We start from the raw sequence: 15,957 nt of genomic DNA, 5'->3' as shown, positions 1-15,957 counted from the left end.
TGGCGATGATAGACACGATAAAGAGAAACGAAACTACAGCCAAGGCCAAGACCAGATAGAAAGTCAGGTTGTCGTTGTAGTCCTTGTCGTGCGTAAGGTCAGTGAACTCCGAGAGCACTTCAGGGAAGCTGTCTGCCACCGCCACGTTAACATTGACTGTAGCTGACCGAGAGGGCTGCCCGTTGTCCTCCACTACAACAGTGAGTCTCTGTTTCACAGCATCTTTATCTGTCACTTGGCGCACAGTTCTTATTTCTCCATTCTGTAAGCCCACTTCAAACAGCGCCCTGTCTGTGGCTTTCTGCAGTTTATATGAGAGCCAGGCATTCTGTCCAGAGTCCACATCAACAGCCACCACTTTAGTCACCAGATAACCCACATCTGCAGAACGAGGCACTATTTCAGCCACCACAGAAGCGCCTGATTGGACCGGATACAGAACCTGAGGCGCGTTGTCATTCTGGTCCTGAATCGTTATTTTCACGCTCACGTTGCTGCCGAGAGGAGGATTACCTCCATCCTGCGCTTTTATAGCGAAACTAAGCTGTTTAATTTGCTCATAATCAAATGAACGAACAGCATGTATTACACCATTCTCCGAGTTTATGGATACGTAAGAGGAGATCGGCGCTCCACCTATTTGAATATTTTCTAAAAAATACGACACTCTGGAGTTTTGATTCCAGTCAAAATCTCTCGCAGTTACACTACATATGGACAAACCTGGTTCGTTATTTTCAAGAAGGTATGTTGAATAGCTACTTCGATCGAAAACTGGTGCGTTATCATTGATGTCAGAAACCTTAAGGCGTAGTGTCGTTGAGCTCGACAGTGCAGGTGAACCTGAATCAGTTGCGGTCACTGTTATATTATATTCTGAGTGAGTTTCACGGTCAAGGAAATCATCTGATATCAAATTATAATAGTTAGAGAGGGATGATTTGATGCTAAATGGAAGGTTTTCATTAATAAAGCACGTAACCTGTCCATTTTTCCCAGAATCAAAATCTTTTATATTAACCACTGCAATTGTTGTACCTGGAGGCACATCCTCTGCTACAGGGCTCGAGAGGGACATGAGGTTGATTACGGGCACATTGTCATTTACATCCACTACTTCAATTACAAGCTTACTTGTACTAGTCAGCCCCCCTTGGTCTGTCGCTTTAACTCTAATTTCAAAACGTTTTTCTTTCTCAAAATCAATATTTCCTAAAACAGACACCAAGCCAGTGTTTTCATCAATGCCAAAGATATCTCTCGAATGTTCTTTCAGGTCAGAGAAGGAAAAGGTAATATGTCCGTTTGAGCCACTATCTGCGTCTGTGGCATTAACGGTAGTAATATAAGTGCCCTTCGGTGCATTTTCCATCACAGACGCTCGATAAATAGTCTGGTTAAACACGGGTGCATTATCATTCGCATCTAAAACGGTAACATCTATATTAACAGAACCAGATCTCTGCGGGTTTCCGCCATCAACAGCAATCAGCTTTAGAGACAGATTAGGATGCTCTTCCCGGTCTAAAGCTTTATCAAGAACCATTTCGACATACCTACTTCCGTCCGGATTTGAGTGTTGTTTTAAAACGAAATAATTGTTTCTTGTGAGGACATAATTTTGCAATGAATTCAATTCCACATCAGCATCATATGCACTCTCTAATGCAAAGCGTGAACCAGGAGTCGCAGATTCGCTTATTTCAAAATACATTTTGCTTTTCTCGAATACAGGAGAATTATCATTAACGTCTATGATTTCAACGGTTACCTGATGCAATTCAATTGGGTTCTCAAGAATGATCTCGAAGCTGAAGCTGCATGGCGTGACGTCGCCGCAAAGCTGTTCGCGGTCTATTCTCTCACTCACGACTAGAATCCCTTTGTCTGTTCTAAGCTCTGCGTACTGGGTGCTTTCTCCGGTAACGATACGCGCACGACCAGTTCGAAGCCTTTTCATATCGAGCCCCAGATCCTGTGCTACATTACCAATAATCGAGCCTTTACTCATTTCTTCAGGGATGGAATAGCGGATTTGAGAGATGGCAAAAGGAATGCAACACGAGATGAAAAACAATACTTGCCACTGCGTTTGGAAGAAAACAAGCCTTTGAGCGTATCCATTTCGATAAAAATCCTTAACAGCCATACTGATTAGCTAGCAAGTTTCCCATTAATATGCCTATATGACAGAAGAATATTCCAAGGCAGGATTACAAAAATGTTTTGTATTCGTTTGGAAGAAGAAAAAAAAAACAGTCACCCTCTCACCAACCAGTAACGAATGAAACAGAGGAGTCTGCTGCGTCACAGCACGCACTGATGGGGTGGTGCTATGGTTTACTGGGAGGCAAGCCCAGCACATAAAGTATTTCACTGACCAACAGCGGCCCTTAGAGTACAACATAAGCATTAACAGAACGCATATATTCAAATAAAAATAAAAATAAATAAATGATGTAAATCGACCACTGAGGAGGTGCTGAAATATATACAAACTCCACACACATGTAAAGACGAATGACTAAAACATTGCACAGGTCCAAATTTTATCACATTACCATTACCATACACAATAATAATTGGTATTGTTGTATTTTGTAAATATTTATAGTGTGCGGTAGATGCTGCGGATTGTATATATTGTTCTGTCTTTTTTTTTTTTTTTTTTTGGACCTTGAGTCTATAATAAAGATTGATGGATTAATTACTATATTACATTAACTGAGTACACAACAACAGCGACAACAACAAAAAAAATAATAATGATGATATCTCACCTCTACCGGCGAATCTAATTCATCCATTATGTTTTTCTCGCCGTGCTCGCGCTGCACTGTCAATGTAGAATTAGGATCCAACATCAGCACGTTCTGACTTGCAGGTCGGACAAACTTACTGTCACTCCTTCTGGAATCGGTCGTTCTGTAAACCTCATAATTATAGGCGTGCTGCAGAGCTCCACTGCCAATAGTGTCCGCGTAACGCGGTGGATAATACGGAATAACTGGAAGATTGGACTTGTAATACAGTCGCGATTGCCTCCACCTGTAGATTTTCACAGATATTATGACGACCAAACATGTTATGAGAAGAAATGAGACTGCAGCCAAGGCCAAGACCAGATAGAAAGTCAGGTTGTCGTTGTAGTCCTTGTCGTGCGTAAAGTCAGTGAACTCCGAGATCACTTCAGGGAAGCTGTCCGCCACCGCCACGTTAACATTGACTGTAGCTGATCGAGAGGGCTGCCCGTTGTCCTCCACTACAACAGTGAGTCTCTGTTTCACAGCATCTTTATCTGTCACTTGGCGCACAGTTCTTATTTCTCCATTCTGTAAGCCCACTTCAAACAGCGCCCTGTCTGGGGCTTTCTGCAGTTTATATGAGAGCCAGGCATTCTGTCCTGAGTCCACATCAACAGCCACCACTTTAGTCACCAGATAACCCACATCTGCAGAACGAGGCACTATTTCAGCAACCACAGAAGCGCCTGACTGGACCGGATACAGAACCTGAGGCGCATTATCATTCTGATCTTGGATGAAAATGTTCACGGTTACGTTGCTACAAAGAGGAGGAGAGCCGCCATCCTGAGCTTTAATTGTTATTTTAATGTTTTTGATCTGTTCATAATCAAAAGAGCGCACTGCGTGTACAACTCCGCTCTCAGCGTTAACAGAAACATACGTTCCTACAGGAGACCCGCCCAAGTCACTTTCTTCTAGAATGTAAGATATACGAGCATTCTGATTTTCGTCCGAGTCACGAGCTCTGATTGTAAGAATAGAAGCACCAGGCAAATTATTCTCTATCAAGTATGAATTATAAACACTCTCCTGAAAAACTGGGGCATTATCGTTAACATCAGTTACTTTCAAATAAAATGTTTTTCTGCTTGTTAGAGGCGGCTTTCCGGAATCAGTGGCGATGACAGTAATGTTATACTCTGACAACTTCTCACGATCTAAAATAGCATTTGTGACTAAAGAATAATAATTTCTTAAAGTTGATTTTATTATAAAATCTCCAGATCCGTCGATAAAACAATTGACTTTGCCGTTATCATCATTGTCTGAGTCCTTAATATTTAGTATTGCAATTGTGGTATCAGATGGAGCATTTTCTGATACTGTGCTCGAGAAAGACATTGAATTAATGACAGGCGCATTGTCGTTTACATCAACGACCTCTAATGCAATTTTACTCGAATCAGTTAACCCACCTTGATCCCTAGCCTCGACTGTAAGTTCAAATTTAGTATCTTTTTCATGATCAATTTCTCCAACAACAGAAACAATGCCAGTGTCGCTGTCAATATTAAATAACTGCGCAGCGGCTCCTTTTTGTTTGTAGAAATTGTACGTTATTCGTCCATTTAAACCAGCATCTGCATCTGTGGCATTAACTGTAGTTATGTAAGTGCCCTTCGGTACATTTTCCATCACAGACGCCCTATAAATAGTCTGGTCAAACACAGGTGCGTTGTCATTCGCATCTAAAACAGTAACATCTATATTAACAGAGCCAGATCTCTGCGGGTTTCCGCCATCTACAGCGATCAGCTTTAGAGATACATAAGGACGCTCTTCCCGGTCTAACGCTTTCTGTAAAACCATTTCCGCGTATTTACTGCCGTCAGGATTTGAGTGCTGCTTTATAACAAAATGATTATTTGGCGATAAAATATAACTCTGCAGTGAGTTCAAGCCTACATCGGGATCATCTGCGCTTTCCAATAAAAAGCGTGAACCCAGCGCTGCAGACTCGCTAATTTCGAATTGTAACTCTTTGTTCTGAAAGGACGGTGCGTGATCATTTTCATCCAATATTTCAATGGTAACTGGGTGCAGCTCCATTGGGTTCTCTAGAATGATTTCGAAGCTAAAGCTGCATGGCGTGACGTCGCCGCAAAGCTGTTCTCGGTCTATTCTTTCACTCACGACTAGAATCCCTTTGTCTGTTTTGAGTTCAGCGTGTTGAGTGCTTTCTCCGGTCACGATGCGCGCACGACCCGTTCGAAGCCTTTTCAAATCAAGCCCAAGATCTTGTGCTACATTACCTATGAGCGAGCCTTTCTTCATCTCTTCCGGAATCGAATATCGCATCTGTCCCCTTGTAGTGTAAATATAACAAGAAAAAAGCATCGACGACAGCCACATCATTTTCCATCGCCAAGTCCGATGACCCCACTGAACCATAATCACAAGGTTAACAAATTTTATATCCAATCAATTAAAAAGTTGAGATGTAGTCCAAGATGCCGTGAGGAACAATAAATACAATGAAAAAAAAAAAACGTATTCCAAACCTTCTTGCCTCGTGCACGCAACCCTGAATAAAAATGTCGCGGCAGCCTTGCCCTTATCTGCCACAATGCAAGAAAACGGCAGCAGCAGTCTCCAATGGGGAAGGGTGAAGACTGCTGAATGACAAATCACCTCATAGCATGTTTTACTGATCAACAGCGGCCCTTGGTGTTCAAAGTGAACCTTAGCACGTTGCGGAATATTTGCAGTATTACCAATTAATTTAATGACATCCTTATGTGTGTGTATGTGTGTGTTGCGTATATGTATACAGACACACACTTATACATATAAATCATATTCCTATCAAAGATAAGAATTATTGAAGCGAGGCTATACTTTTCAGCACCACGGACAGCGACACAGCAGTCGTTTAAACATCACTTTTAGCTATTTACAACATTGCAGACTACTAGTGTATGATGTCTGTGGGGGGGTTCACATTGTGCAGACTTACCAGTGTACTGCCAGCTTCGGTGCAATCGATGGTGCGGTTCTTCTTTGGAATTGTTTCGGTTCCACTTGCGTCAACTCTCATCAGACTTTGACCGATGGTTCCGAAATACTTAGCATCACTTTTCCTGGAGTCTGTTGTTCTGTAAATCTCATAATTATGCACGCCCTGCAGGGTTCCTGTGCCAACAGTGTCTGCGTAACGCGGCGGATAGTAGGGAATAACCGGGAGATTTGACTGAAAATACAAACGAGATTGTCTCCATCTGTAGATTTTAACAGATATTATGACAACTAAACACGTTATGAAAAGAAATGAGACTGCAGCCAAGGCCAAGACCAGATAGAAAGTCAGGTTGTCGTTGTAGTCCTTGTCTTGCGTAAAGTCAGTGAACTCCGAGAGCACTTCAGGGAAGCTGTCCGCCACCGCCACGTTAACATTGACTGTAGCTGATCGAGAGGGCTGCCCGTTGTCCTCCACTACAACAGTGAGTCTCTGTTTCACAGCATCTTTATCTGTCACTTGGCGCACAGTTCTTATTTCTCCATTCTGTAAACCCACTTCAAACAGCGCCCTGTCTGTGGCTTTCTGAAGTTTATATGAGAGCCAGGCATTCTGTCCAGAGTCCACATCAACAGCCACCACTTTAGTCACCAGATAACCCACATCTGCAGAACGAGGCACTATTTCAGCCACCACAGAAGCGCCTGACTGGACCGGATACAGAACCTGAGGCGCGTTGTCATTCTGGTCCTGAACGTTAATGAGAACTGTAGCATTTGAACCGAGAGGTGGAGACCCTCCATCTTGCGCTCTTACGTGTATTTTGAATTCTTTCATCTGTTCATAGTCCAAAGATCGCACCGCCTGGATAATTCCACTGTCTGCGTTAACAGAGAAATACGATGAGACAGGAGATCCGTTTACATCTGTATCTACCAGATAATACCCGATACGCGCGTTTTGCCCTGCGTCAGAATCTGTTGCTTCAAGAGACAGCAGAGAAACGCCGGGAGAATTATTCTCAAATATATATGCTTTATATTCATGTTGACTAAAGGCTGGAGCATTGTCGTTAATATCAGTAATATCTAAATTAATAGTTATTTTACTGAATAATGAGGGGCTGCCCTCGTCTGAAGCAACTAATGTAAGGTTAAAACTGGAAACCTTTTCTCGGTCTAGTGGTGCATCGCTGACCAAAGTGTAGTACTTACGCGGTGATGGTTTAATTGTAAAGGGAGACATTTGTTCTAAACTTAAGCGGACCTGTCCATTTTTACCGGAATCTAAATCTTGGATGCTTATTAAAGCTACAACTGTGCCGGGCGGAGAATCCTCTTGTATTTTACCCGAGAAAGATGTCATTGTTATAAACGGGCTGTTGTCATTAACATCTACAACATCAATGAGTAATCTACTCGCACCGGTTAGACCCCATGGATCTTTAGCCTGCAAATTAAGTTCATATTGCTGAACTGTTTCAAAGTCTAAATTGCCAGTGAGTGTTACGTCACCAGTGGCTGCACTGATCTGGAAGAGGTGCGCTGCGTCCTCTCCCATATGAGTAAATGAATACGTGACATTGCGATTGTAACCTTCGTCTGCATCAGATGCACTTACTTTAGTAATCAACGTACCTTTTACTGCGTTCTCAGCTACACTTGCTTTATATACTGTTTCGGTGAAAATGGGTGAATTATCATTGGCATCAAGGAGTTTAACGATTATTTTAACGGTCCCAGAACGCGGTGGGTCTCCACCATCAATAGCCGTTAAAATAAGTGAATGCTCGCTCTGTTTCTCTCTGTCCAGCACTGACTGCAACACAATCTCCGCATATTTACTGCCGTCTGAGCGACTGTGTTGCTTTAAATTAAAATTATCAGTAGGTTTCAGACTGTAGCTCTGAAGAGAATTCAAACCGACATCTGGATCAGTCGCTGTGTCTAACAAGAAAATAGTGCCTATAGGCGTGGACTCGCTAATCTCTAAAATTATTTCTTTCTTAGAAAAAACGGGCGCATTATCATTGATGTCTTGAATCTCGATTGTAATCGAAAAAAACTCGAGGGGATTTTCAAGCAAAATCTCAAGACCGAAACTACACGGAGATTTCTGTCCACAGAGCTGCTCTCGGTCTATTTTCTCTTTTACCACCAAATGTCCTTTGTTGCGGTTGAGCTCGACATATTGTCTACTATCATCAATAACGAGACGCGCACGGCCAGAAACCAACCTTTTTACATCCAAACCGAGATCCTTCGCCACATCTCCGACAAACAGTCCTGGTCTCATTTCCTCTGGAATCGAATAACGAATCTGCCCGGCCACGGTGTTCAGCACGAATAAAAGGAAAATGGAGAATTCTGCTTGCCATTTTACACACCGCCTCAACTGAAGTCCTTTGTTATCCTGCATCCTGCAAATTTAGTAATCCAAGCAAAATGCAGTCATACACGTCCAGTTTTCAAATATTCGAGCATTTAAACAATTCTCTTAAGTGTCGTTAAGATTCCAAACCGAGCCCTTCTAATTTACAAACAACAGCTCGACGTCTTTCTCTATGCCGTTTGATGCAATGCCTTCTGTACGTAGTTGATTTGCTTTGCTCACTGCTGTCTCCCTGTGCAACAGCACCTCTCACAGTGAATGAGCAGCAATGCCCTAGTGACAGCTTTTGTACTTTTATTTTTTGTTTCTGTTGGTTGTCATTGCTGATCAGAAATGCCATGCCTAGTAATTGGTGCTTCAAAAATCTTACATTGTGATTATCTCAGTGCAGGAATGAAGACATGAAATCAAATTACAATGCAAAATTACAGAGAGTGAATCCAACCAGAGTTTACCAAGTTAAGTTTATCGCCAACCAATAGTACCATTTCTATAGCATTTAACAAGATTTTAACAAGAATTTTAAGTGCATCATGCATCTAGTCCTGTACATTACACTAAAATCTCTTATTTAATCAAAATAATGGAATGTGTAAGATCAAGTCAGTTGTGATTCTAGTGTCTAAGCTAGCAGATGACCTACATTTGAAAGGATAAAAATAAGTGGAGTGTGATCTTCAAAGCGGACCGAGACAGAACAGTGTGCAGACAGATCTGATTGTCAAAGCCTTGTAGCAATCAAAAATAAATAAATTCATTAACACTATACAATATGGTTAAATCTGTCAACATTAGTTAATACACTGTATATACTGTATACAGTGGTGACCAGCACTTGGCATATTTATGAGGTTTCAGTTGTTTTTGTTGAATTGGCCAATACAAAACCTATTAAACAAACTATTGCTGGAACTACCTGAGAAGGAAGAAATCTGCTGGAACATTGAAATTGATGGGCTGGCCCTTTCAAAGTCAGGAACCTCAGCCCTATCAAGCAAGTTGGAAAATAAACAGGACAGATCTATTCTACACTAAAAGTAAAGACTTTGGCTTGCAGAAGGCATGGGATAACATTAGTGTTTAAGTTCTCAGGAAATATGTTTATACTATGCCAGAGAGATGTGCTGCTGCAATTGCTGCAAAAGTTAAAAGTGGATAAATATTTTGAGGATTTTCAGTATATTTTTAGATCTGTCAGGTGTTCTAACAATTTTGGCGATATATATATATATATATATATATATATATATATATATATATATATATATATATATATATATTCATACATACATATACACACACACACATACATACACTGTATATATAATCTAAAAATGCTGTAAAATTGTTAGTCCATTGTATCCAGTGCATTAACTATCTAAGCCTTATTAAAGTGTTACCAGAAACAGGATGTGTGTTATTGTGTCATATGTGGAATTGGACATTCCAGTTGATTTGAACACTTCAACTGTGTAAATGTATAAAACATGAGCAGCACTAAAGCTGCCATATATACTCAGTGTGATGAGATTGCATTATTCAGACCCTGTGTCCCATGATGCATTTTAATGCTGTAAAAGTGGGCCAGAGCCCAGCCTTAAAGCATAGTGACACACTACTGCAGCAGGAGAGGAGAGCCAGAGACCTATGTAGGGCACCCCCCCCACACACACACTCAACACACACACACAGTTTCAGCGAACCACCACAAGATGGAGCACAACACATACTGTATGATATCATGCAGTTACTGAACTATACATAACTAAACAGTTCATAAGAACCATGAAACTGTAAATGACAGAGAAATAGAAGCTCTCTGTGAATTGCCAACAACATTTTATTTAACAATACTAGTAAATAAAATATTTCTTACCTAAATGGAGATTGATTCGTTTCAATTCATTAGGATGGATATCAGTTGGTGGAGGGAAGAAAAGAGAAGAGAAAATAATTAAAAAAGTACATTTACATTTCCTGAAGAAAATGTGTTTTGTTTGAAGCACTTACACTGTACGGAATAGTAATACTGATGCTTTCTTTGGCACACAGCATTAATTAAAAAAAAAAAAAAAAAAAAAAGATAAATGAAAGAGAGACAAAAACAAAGTGCACATAAAACAGGTATAAAATACAGCTCAAACCAGAACTCTCTAACAACTGTATGACATAGCAACTGTCAGAATGGTGTCATCATGATCTCCATTTTGATCAAAACAGTGTGTACTGAGCATAGCAGGAGTATGTAGGGCATGTGAAGAGACACAGATTTCTCCCTCTGTCTTTAGCTTTTCATGAGGTCATCTCTGCCTTGTGTGTAAATCCACTAGCGTGACAATCAGGTTGGATTACAAAGCAAAACTGGATTTTAATATGGTCTGTGTATGTTTGAATATTTTGCTGTCCATTTTGTCTCATCCTCATACACAGAGAACCCTTCTTGCATGTGCAGCAGTGTACAGCAGAAGTAGGACTGCCTAAAGCAAAAATTGAACAACACATGGGTGAACATTAAATAGCATACAATCACTGGCTGGAAAATGTACAGTATTCTGTGGATACAGATCTGCAACACAGACTTGTATACCTAACATTTAAACACATACACTGTCAAAAAAAAAAAAAAAAAGGTACTTCAAGGTGGGGCTCGGCAAAGGGCCACACAATACAACTTAAGTCAACCAAATGCTTTACACATTGACTTAAATTAAATGAATCACGGGGTGTTAAATGAAAATGCTATTAAAGCGTCTTATATGTAAGTGTCAATGCATTTAAGAAAAGACAAAAAAAGACATTCATATCACTACTTTGCTACCTTTTGCTGAATTTTTGTATCAGAATGCATTTTGAAAATCTCACTGCATTTTGCTACAATTATCACACAGTATTATGATGAAAATGCAATCCCAATTTTTGCTTGGACATGTTAAACATATCTAATCAATCTGTGTAATATATTTTAATTTTAATTTTGCAAAGTATAAAGCATTCAAATATGTTTTATTTTGCATATTAAAACTAGTGTTTTAACAATTTGGGTAGTACATTTTAATTTTGCAACTCATAAAGTGTTAAAATATGTTTTTAATTTGCATATTAAAACTAGCGTAGAAAATGGCAAATGCAAATTATGTAACTGATTTTTCATTTTTTACAAAATTTTGGACACACGTATTGTAAAATGTTTCTGTAAAAATACAGAACTTCGTTGCCATTTGACATATTGCATTACCATTTTGCATATTTCAGATTGAACATTTCAAATGGAATTTTGCTACCTATAAGATTCCATATTTATCTACCATTAGGGTGTTCAATATTGACAAAAAAATAAGTAATTGAGTCATTTAATTGGTTGACTTTGTTATTGAAGTTGTGTAGGAAAGATTTAATCAATGTTTGGAGTGGCTTTCTGAATTTACAATGTTTTGTTCACAATTTCTTATTTGTATTGGTGATTCCAGATTGCTGTCAATCCAGAAGGTATCATTTCCTCCTCCATTGTGGCTGAGCTACACGTTCTCTTTGTTTTATTTTAAACATAAAACATCCAGAGGAGAATGGCACCTATGCTGGAATTCATACAAGCTTAAGGAACATATGTAATGAAACTATGTATGGAGCATTTTGTTATGTTGTGTTTAATTGAAAATAATCAAAGGGTTGGGTTATTCAAAATGTAAAATTCTGTCATTAATCACTCACCATCATGTCGTTCCAAACCATAAGACCTTCGTTCATCTTTGCATGAAGACGAAGGTCTTACAGGTTTGGAACGATATGACGTGAGTAATTAATGAAAGAATTTTAATTTTTGGGTTAACTTTCTCCTTAAGTGTTTTATAAAACATTGTTGACAAGATCACATGACAGATGCAATTGGAGACCACTGGAAATGCAAGTTTAGCAATTATAAACAATATTTGAACTTGAACTTAATAATTCAGTCCCAACCTGTTCTGCAAGTTACTCTATAATTCACTTTCAATCATTTAATTTGTGTAATTTACAGTCTTCCTGTGAAGTGAAGTGAACCTATGCTTTCAAGACTCATTTATGAACAACTTTAGAATCCATGTACAATTTAAGGTTTTATCAAATCTCAACATAGAACTTGGACTAAAACTACAGCAAAAGAAAAACAAAAGTAGTTTCTCCAAACTGGCACCTAGCAAGCCCTGCTCTTAATTTAGATTGTATAGTTCTATTATTTTCATATTGAAATGTCAGGCCTGAATGCATGGATCTTCGTTCTTCATTATATATACACACACACACACACACACACACACACACACACACACACACACACACATATATATATATATATATATATATATATATATATATGTGTGTGTGTGTGTGTGTGTGTGTGTGTGTGTGTGTGTGTGTGTGTGTGTGTGTGTCAATGGAGGGACAGAAAGCACAGAGATTTCATTAAAATATTATATATTTGTGTTCAAAAGATGAATGAAAATCTCATGGATACGGAATGGGTATGAGGGAGAGTAACTGATGACATTCACATCTTTGGATGATTTGTCATTTTAAATAATGTGTTCTCCTACATGAAAATGGTGTAAACATTGGAACATTTCACTTGAATATTGAATAGAAGTGAATAGAAGTGTAGCAGTTGTTATTAATGACAGCCCTGTCTTTTTATTATTTTCCCCATGTATTTGAAAATGTTTTTTTGACTGTTTCATAGTGAAGTTTATCTTTGTGACCACTGTTTGGTGCAACACCAATATTTTACAAGTGCCTTCTAATTTTTCTGCCTGTTGCGGTTTAAAACTAAAAAGTGTTCTACAATACACACATTTTCAATGGTGCTTTACACATTGTTAAATTAATTGATGCCATAATATTTATTTTGTCTTCATATGTTTAAGGCAAATAAAAGCTACTGAATGCTGTTAAGAATGTTAATGCGAGGTAAAAATAAACCATGTTTTTTTTTGTAAATATTGTGCTGGATTTATTTGCTACTAAAGATAGGCCTATGCTATCATTTTTTTTTTTTTTTTTTAATTTCTGCATAACGGATTGTCTGTTTATAGTACAGAAGAAAATTTAAATCTACCGAATTTTCAGTTTTAATGTTGAAGGAAGTGTCCATAAATTTAACAGAAAAAGAAACTCAGAGTGACACTTTGGGCAAATTATTTTGGGAATTCTTTACAGTCTCTCTTTTGTGGCCTTATTTTGGTGTAATATATGCTTATGTGTCAGTTGTTTATGGTCCAGTTAAATGCATGACATATGTCTCACATTGCAGATGAGCTCAAATGAGCACAAATGCACAAACATCTGGCAGTTTAAAGAAAACATTACTATCCATTTGAACTGCAGACATGCAGACCCGGCAAAAACCAATACACAGTTAACACGTGACCACACTAAATCATACTTTATCCTATATAAGAAGCTCAAATCATGAGCCTGGAGTCGAAAAAATATGGTTAGATGTTTGAGAATGATTCAAATCAATAATCAGCAATAAACTTCTACTTTTTAGGTAAATATCATGAATATTTTATGGCAAAGTATCTTAGTGCCAAATGCAATTTAAACAATTAAATTAAATTAAACGAATTCCCTGCATTAGACTTAACACTACGCTTAACACTAACCTAGACAATTTTACCCCCTGGGTTTAGCAAGTATTCAAAATAGTAATTTTAATCCTTGCAATGAGAATTCATGCTTTATAGCGAAACTGATGCTAACACCAAAGTATTACTAACTGAAGGCAGGTATGACGAGAGAAACTCTAGACTAGCCTTTAAAGGGAGGATACAATGGTGTTTCTTGTATTCAGAGTTGTTCACAGTGTTAAAGAGACGGAATCTCATGCTAAACATGGCCAAAGTTGTAAAAAATAATTAAGAAGAATGACTGACAATTTCTGCACTGAAAATCTTACTTCCGGGTTGGTACAAGTTTCGGCTGTTTTTTTCGATCTTGGATCTAATGACGTAGACAAGAGCGGAACTTAGAGCGAAACTCCTTATATGAGCATTTCTTTCGGAAAAGCGAACCCGTGTACTCGTTGGCCAGAGGAGAGCGAGACCGCTCACATCAACATGCTTCAAAATCGTCAACAACGCTGCGTAGGATTTGTTCGAGAATGCCTCCAAATAAGTGTGTTTTTGGATGTGAGGGAAAGTTTACCATGTTCAGCTTCCCCAAGAACCCAGCATTACATGAACAGTGGATGCAGATTGTTTTTTTCCGGGGCTGCAGAGACCCCATTCATGTAAGTACAATTGCATCAGATTTCTGTATTTTTTTGGAATTCCGCATATAAGTGAATATATGTTAATGGAAACAACACGAAACATCAGTATTATAGCTCCGCTCATGGGGGAGCTGAGCTTTTTCCAGAAAGAATCGGGAAAGCAGTATTTTTATTTTACAAATATGATAAAACTAAATACTTTATGGATATATGAAGGATGCAGTACTACTCTATAGGTACTCAAGATTAACATGGGATTAGGTGAAACTGTGTATGTTATGTACCCTTTAAAGTAATCCTTAAAATTTGAACAATTTGAAGATAAAAGGCCACATTACAATCTTATGTTACCAGGACTGAAAGTTAAGCATATGCATGAACACATCCTAACATCACACTGCTTATTAAAAGAGATAACATATCTGAGCCAAGACAAAATAAAAATCTCAAATTAAAAACCGGTCAGACATACTGGAACAGTGGGGAGGCTGTTGAATGTTGCATGTAGTACCTCCTTATTTCCCATTTAAAAGGTCCCCTTCTTCGTGATCCCATGTTTTAAACTTTAGTTAGTGTGTAATGTTGTTGTTAGAGTATAAATAATATCAGTAAAATTCTAAAGCTCAAAGTTCAATGCCAAGCGAGATATTTTATTTAACAGAATTCGCCTACAAAAAATGACACGTTTGGACTACATGCCTCTAGTTCCTGCAGTAATGACATCACTAAAACAGTTTTTTGACTAACCTCCGCCCACATGAATTCACAAAAAGGGGGGCGTGGTCTTGTTGCGCTCCAACGGAGAAGGAGGAAGAGCTATGTTTGTGTTTGTCGCCATGTCGTTTGAAACGCTGTTATTTTCATCTCCGAGTCCAATCATCTTTGTTTGGGCTTCCCAGGGACGCTGTACTTGGAGATTAATGGTTACAATTTATGTTTAAAGCGGTTCCGGAAAATTATAATCCACATGTAAAACTATGTGCAGCAAATTTTGCTGAGGACAACTTTCTCAATCAGTTTAATGCCGAATGCTGTCGAATCACAACACAGGAACCGCTGGCCCAATCAGAACTTGTTACGTATTTCTGAAGGAGGGATTTTATAGAACAAGGAAGACATCAGCCCGTTTTTATGACAGTGAAAACAGCGGTATACAGATGAATTGTGTGAAAAATACTGTGTTTTTTTACACGCGAAACATGAACACGTTATATTGCACACTGTAAACACAATCAAAGCTTCAAAAAAAGTGCGTAAAACGGGAAAAGGAAGACTCAGCGTGTGTTCCTTCTGATAAACTAATTTTATGACATAACTCCTTTTCTAGAACTGAAAGTCACTTTACAAAGCACATAATGCACATAAATAGCACTATTCAGAGAAAATGTTAAAAGAAATGGTAAAATGTATATCTGTATAAATAAGTACATGCATTGTTCATGTTATACTATGGTTCAAATGACATATTTATTATTTGAACTGTAAGTTTAAAGTCACCAGTAATAAACTGCACATACAATACTTAAATTTTACAATAACAGATAAAAATGGAGACA

At 38.5% G+C, this 15,957-nt stretch overlaps 3 protein-coding genes across 8 annotated transcripts in view; all 3 read right to left on the bottom strand.

The window, feature by feature from the left end:
* The window catches only part of LOC127971206 (protocadherin gamma-A1), a 68,190-nt gene extending 65,918 nt beyond the window's left edge, over positions 1 to 2,272 (bottom strand). For all 6 annotated transcript variants that reach the window (XM_052574063.1, XM_052574062.1, XM_052574064.1 and 3 more), the window contains exon 1: positions 443 to 2,272. In XM_052574063.1, the coding sequence (XP_052430023.1) occupies positions 443 to 2,149 (1,707 nt within the window). In that variant the 5' untranslated portion in view covers positions 2,150 to 2,272. The remainder of the gene's footprint in view (positions 1 to 442) is intronic.
* A 128-nt stretch (positions 2,273 to 2,400) lies between these two features.
* LOC127971211 (protocadherin gamma-A12-like) lies at positions 2,401 to 5,373 on the bottom strand. Its single transcript, XM_052574104.1, has one exon. It carries the CDS (start codon positions 5,196 to 5,198, stop codon positions 2,721 to 2,723), a length of 2,478 nt encoding a protein of 825 aa, XP_052430064.1. The 5' UTR covers positions 5,199 to 5,373; the 3' UTR covers positions 2,401 to 2,720.
* A 230-nt stretch (positions 5,374 to 5,603) lies between these two features.
* On the bottom strand, positions 5,604 to 9,156 carry LOC127971213 (protocadherin beta-11-like). Its single transcript, XM_052574106.1, has one exon. It carries the CDS (start codon positions 8,179 to 8,181, stop codon positions 5,719 to 5,721), a length of 2,463 nt encoding a protein of 820 aa, XP_052430066.1. The 5' UTR covers positions 8,182 to 9,156; the 3' UTR covers positions 5,604 to 5,718.
* Between the last annotated feature and the right edge of the window lie 6,801 nt (positions 9,157 to 15,957).

The sequence above is a fragment of the Carassius gibelio genome, chromosome B14 (genome assembly GCF_023724105.1).
Source record: "Carassius gibelio isolate Cgi1373 ecotype wild population from Czech Republic chromosome B14, carGib1.2-hapl.c, whole genome shotgun sequence".
Taxonomy (NCBI): domain Eukaryota; kingdom Metazoa; phylum Chordata; class Actinopteri; order Cypriniformes; family Cyprinidae; genus Carassius; species Carassius gibelio.
Note: the sequence above shows the minus strand (reverse complement) of the source record. Positions and strands in the feature narration are given on the sequence as shown.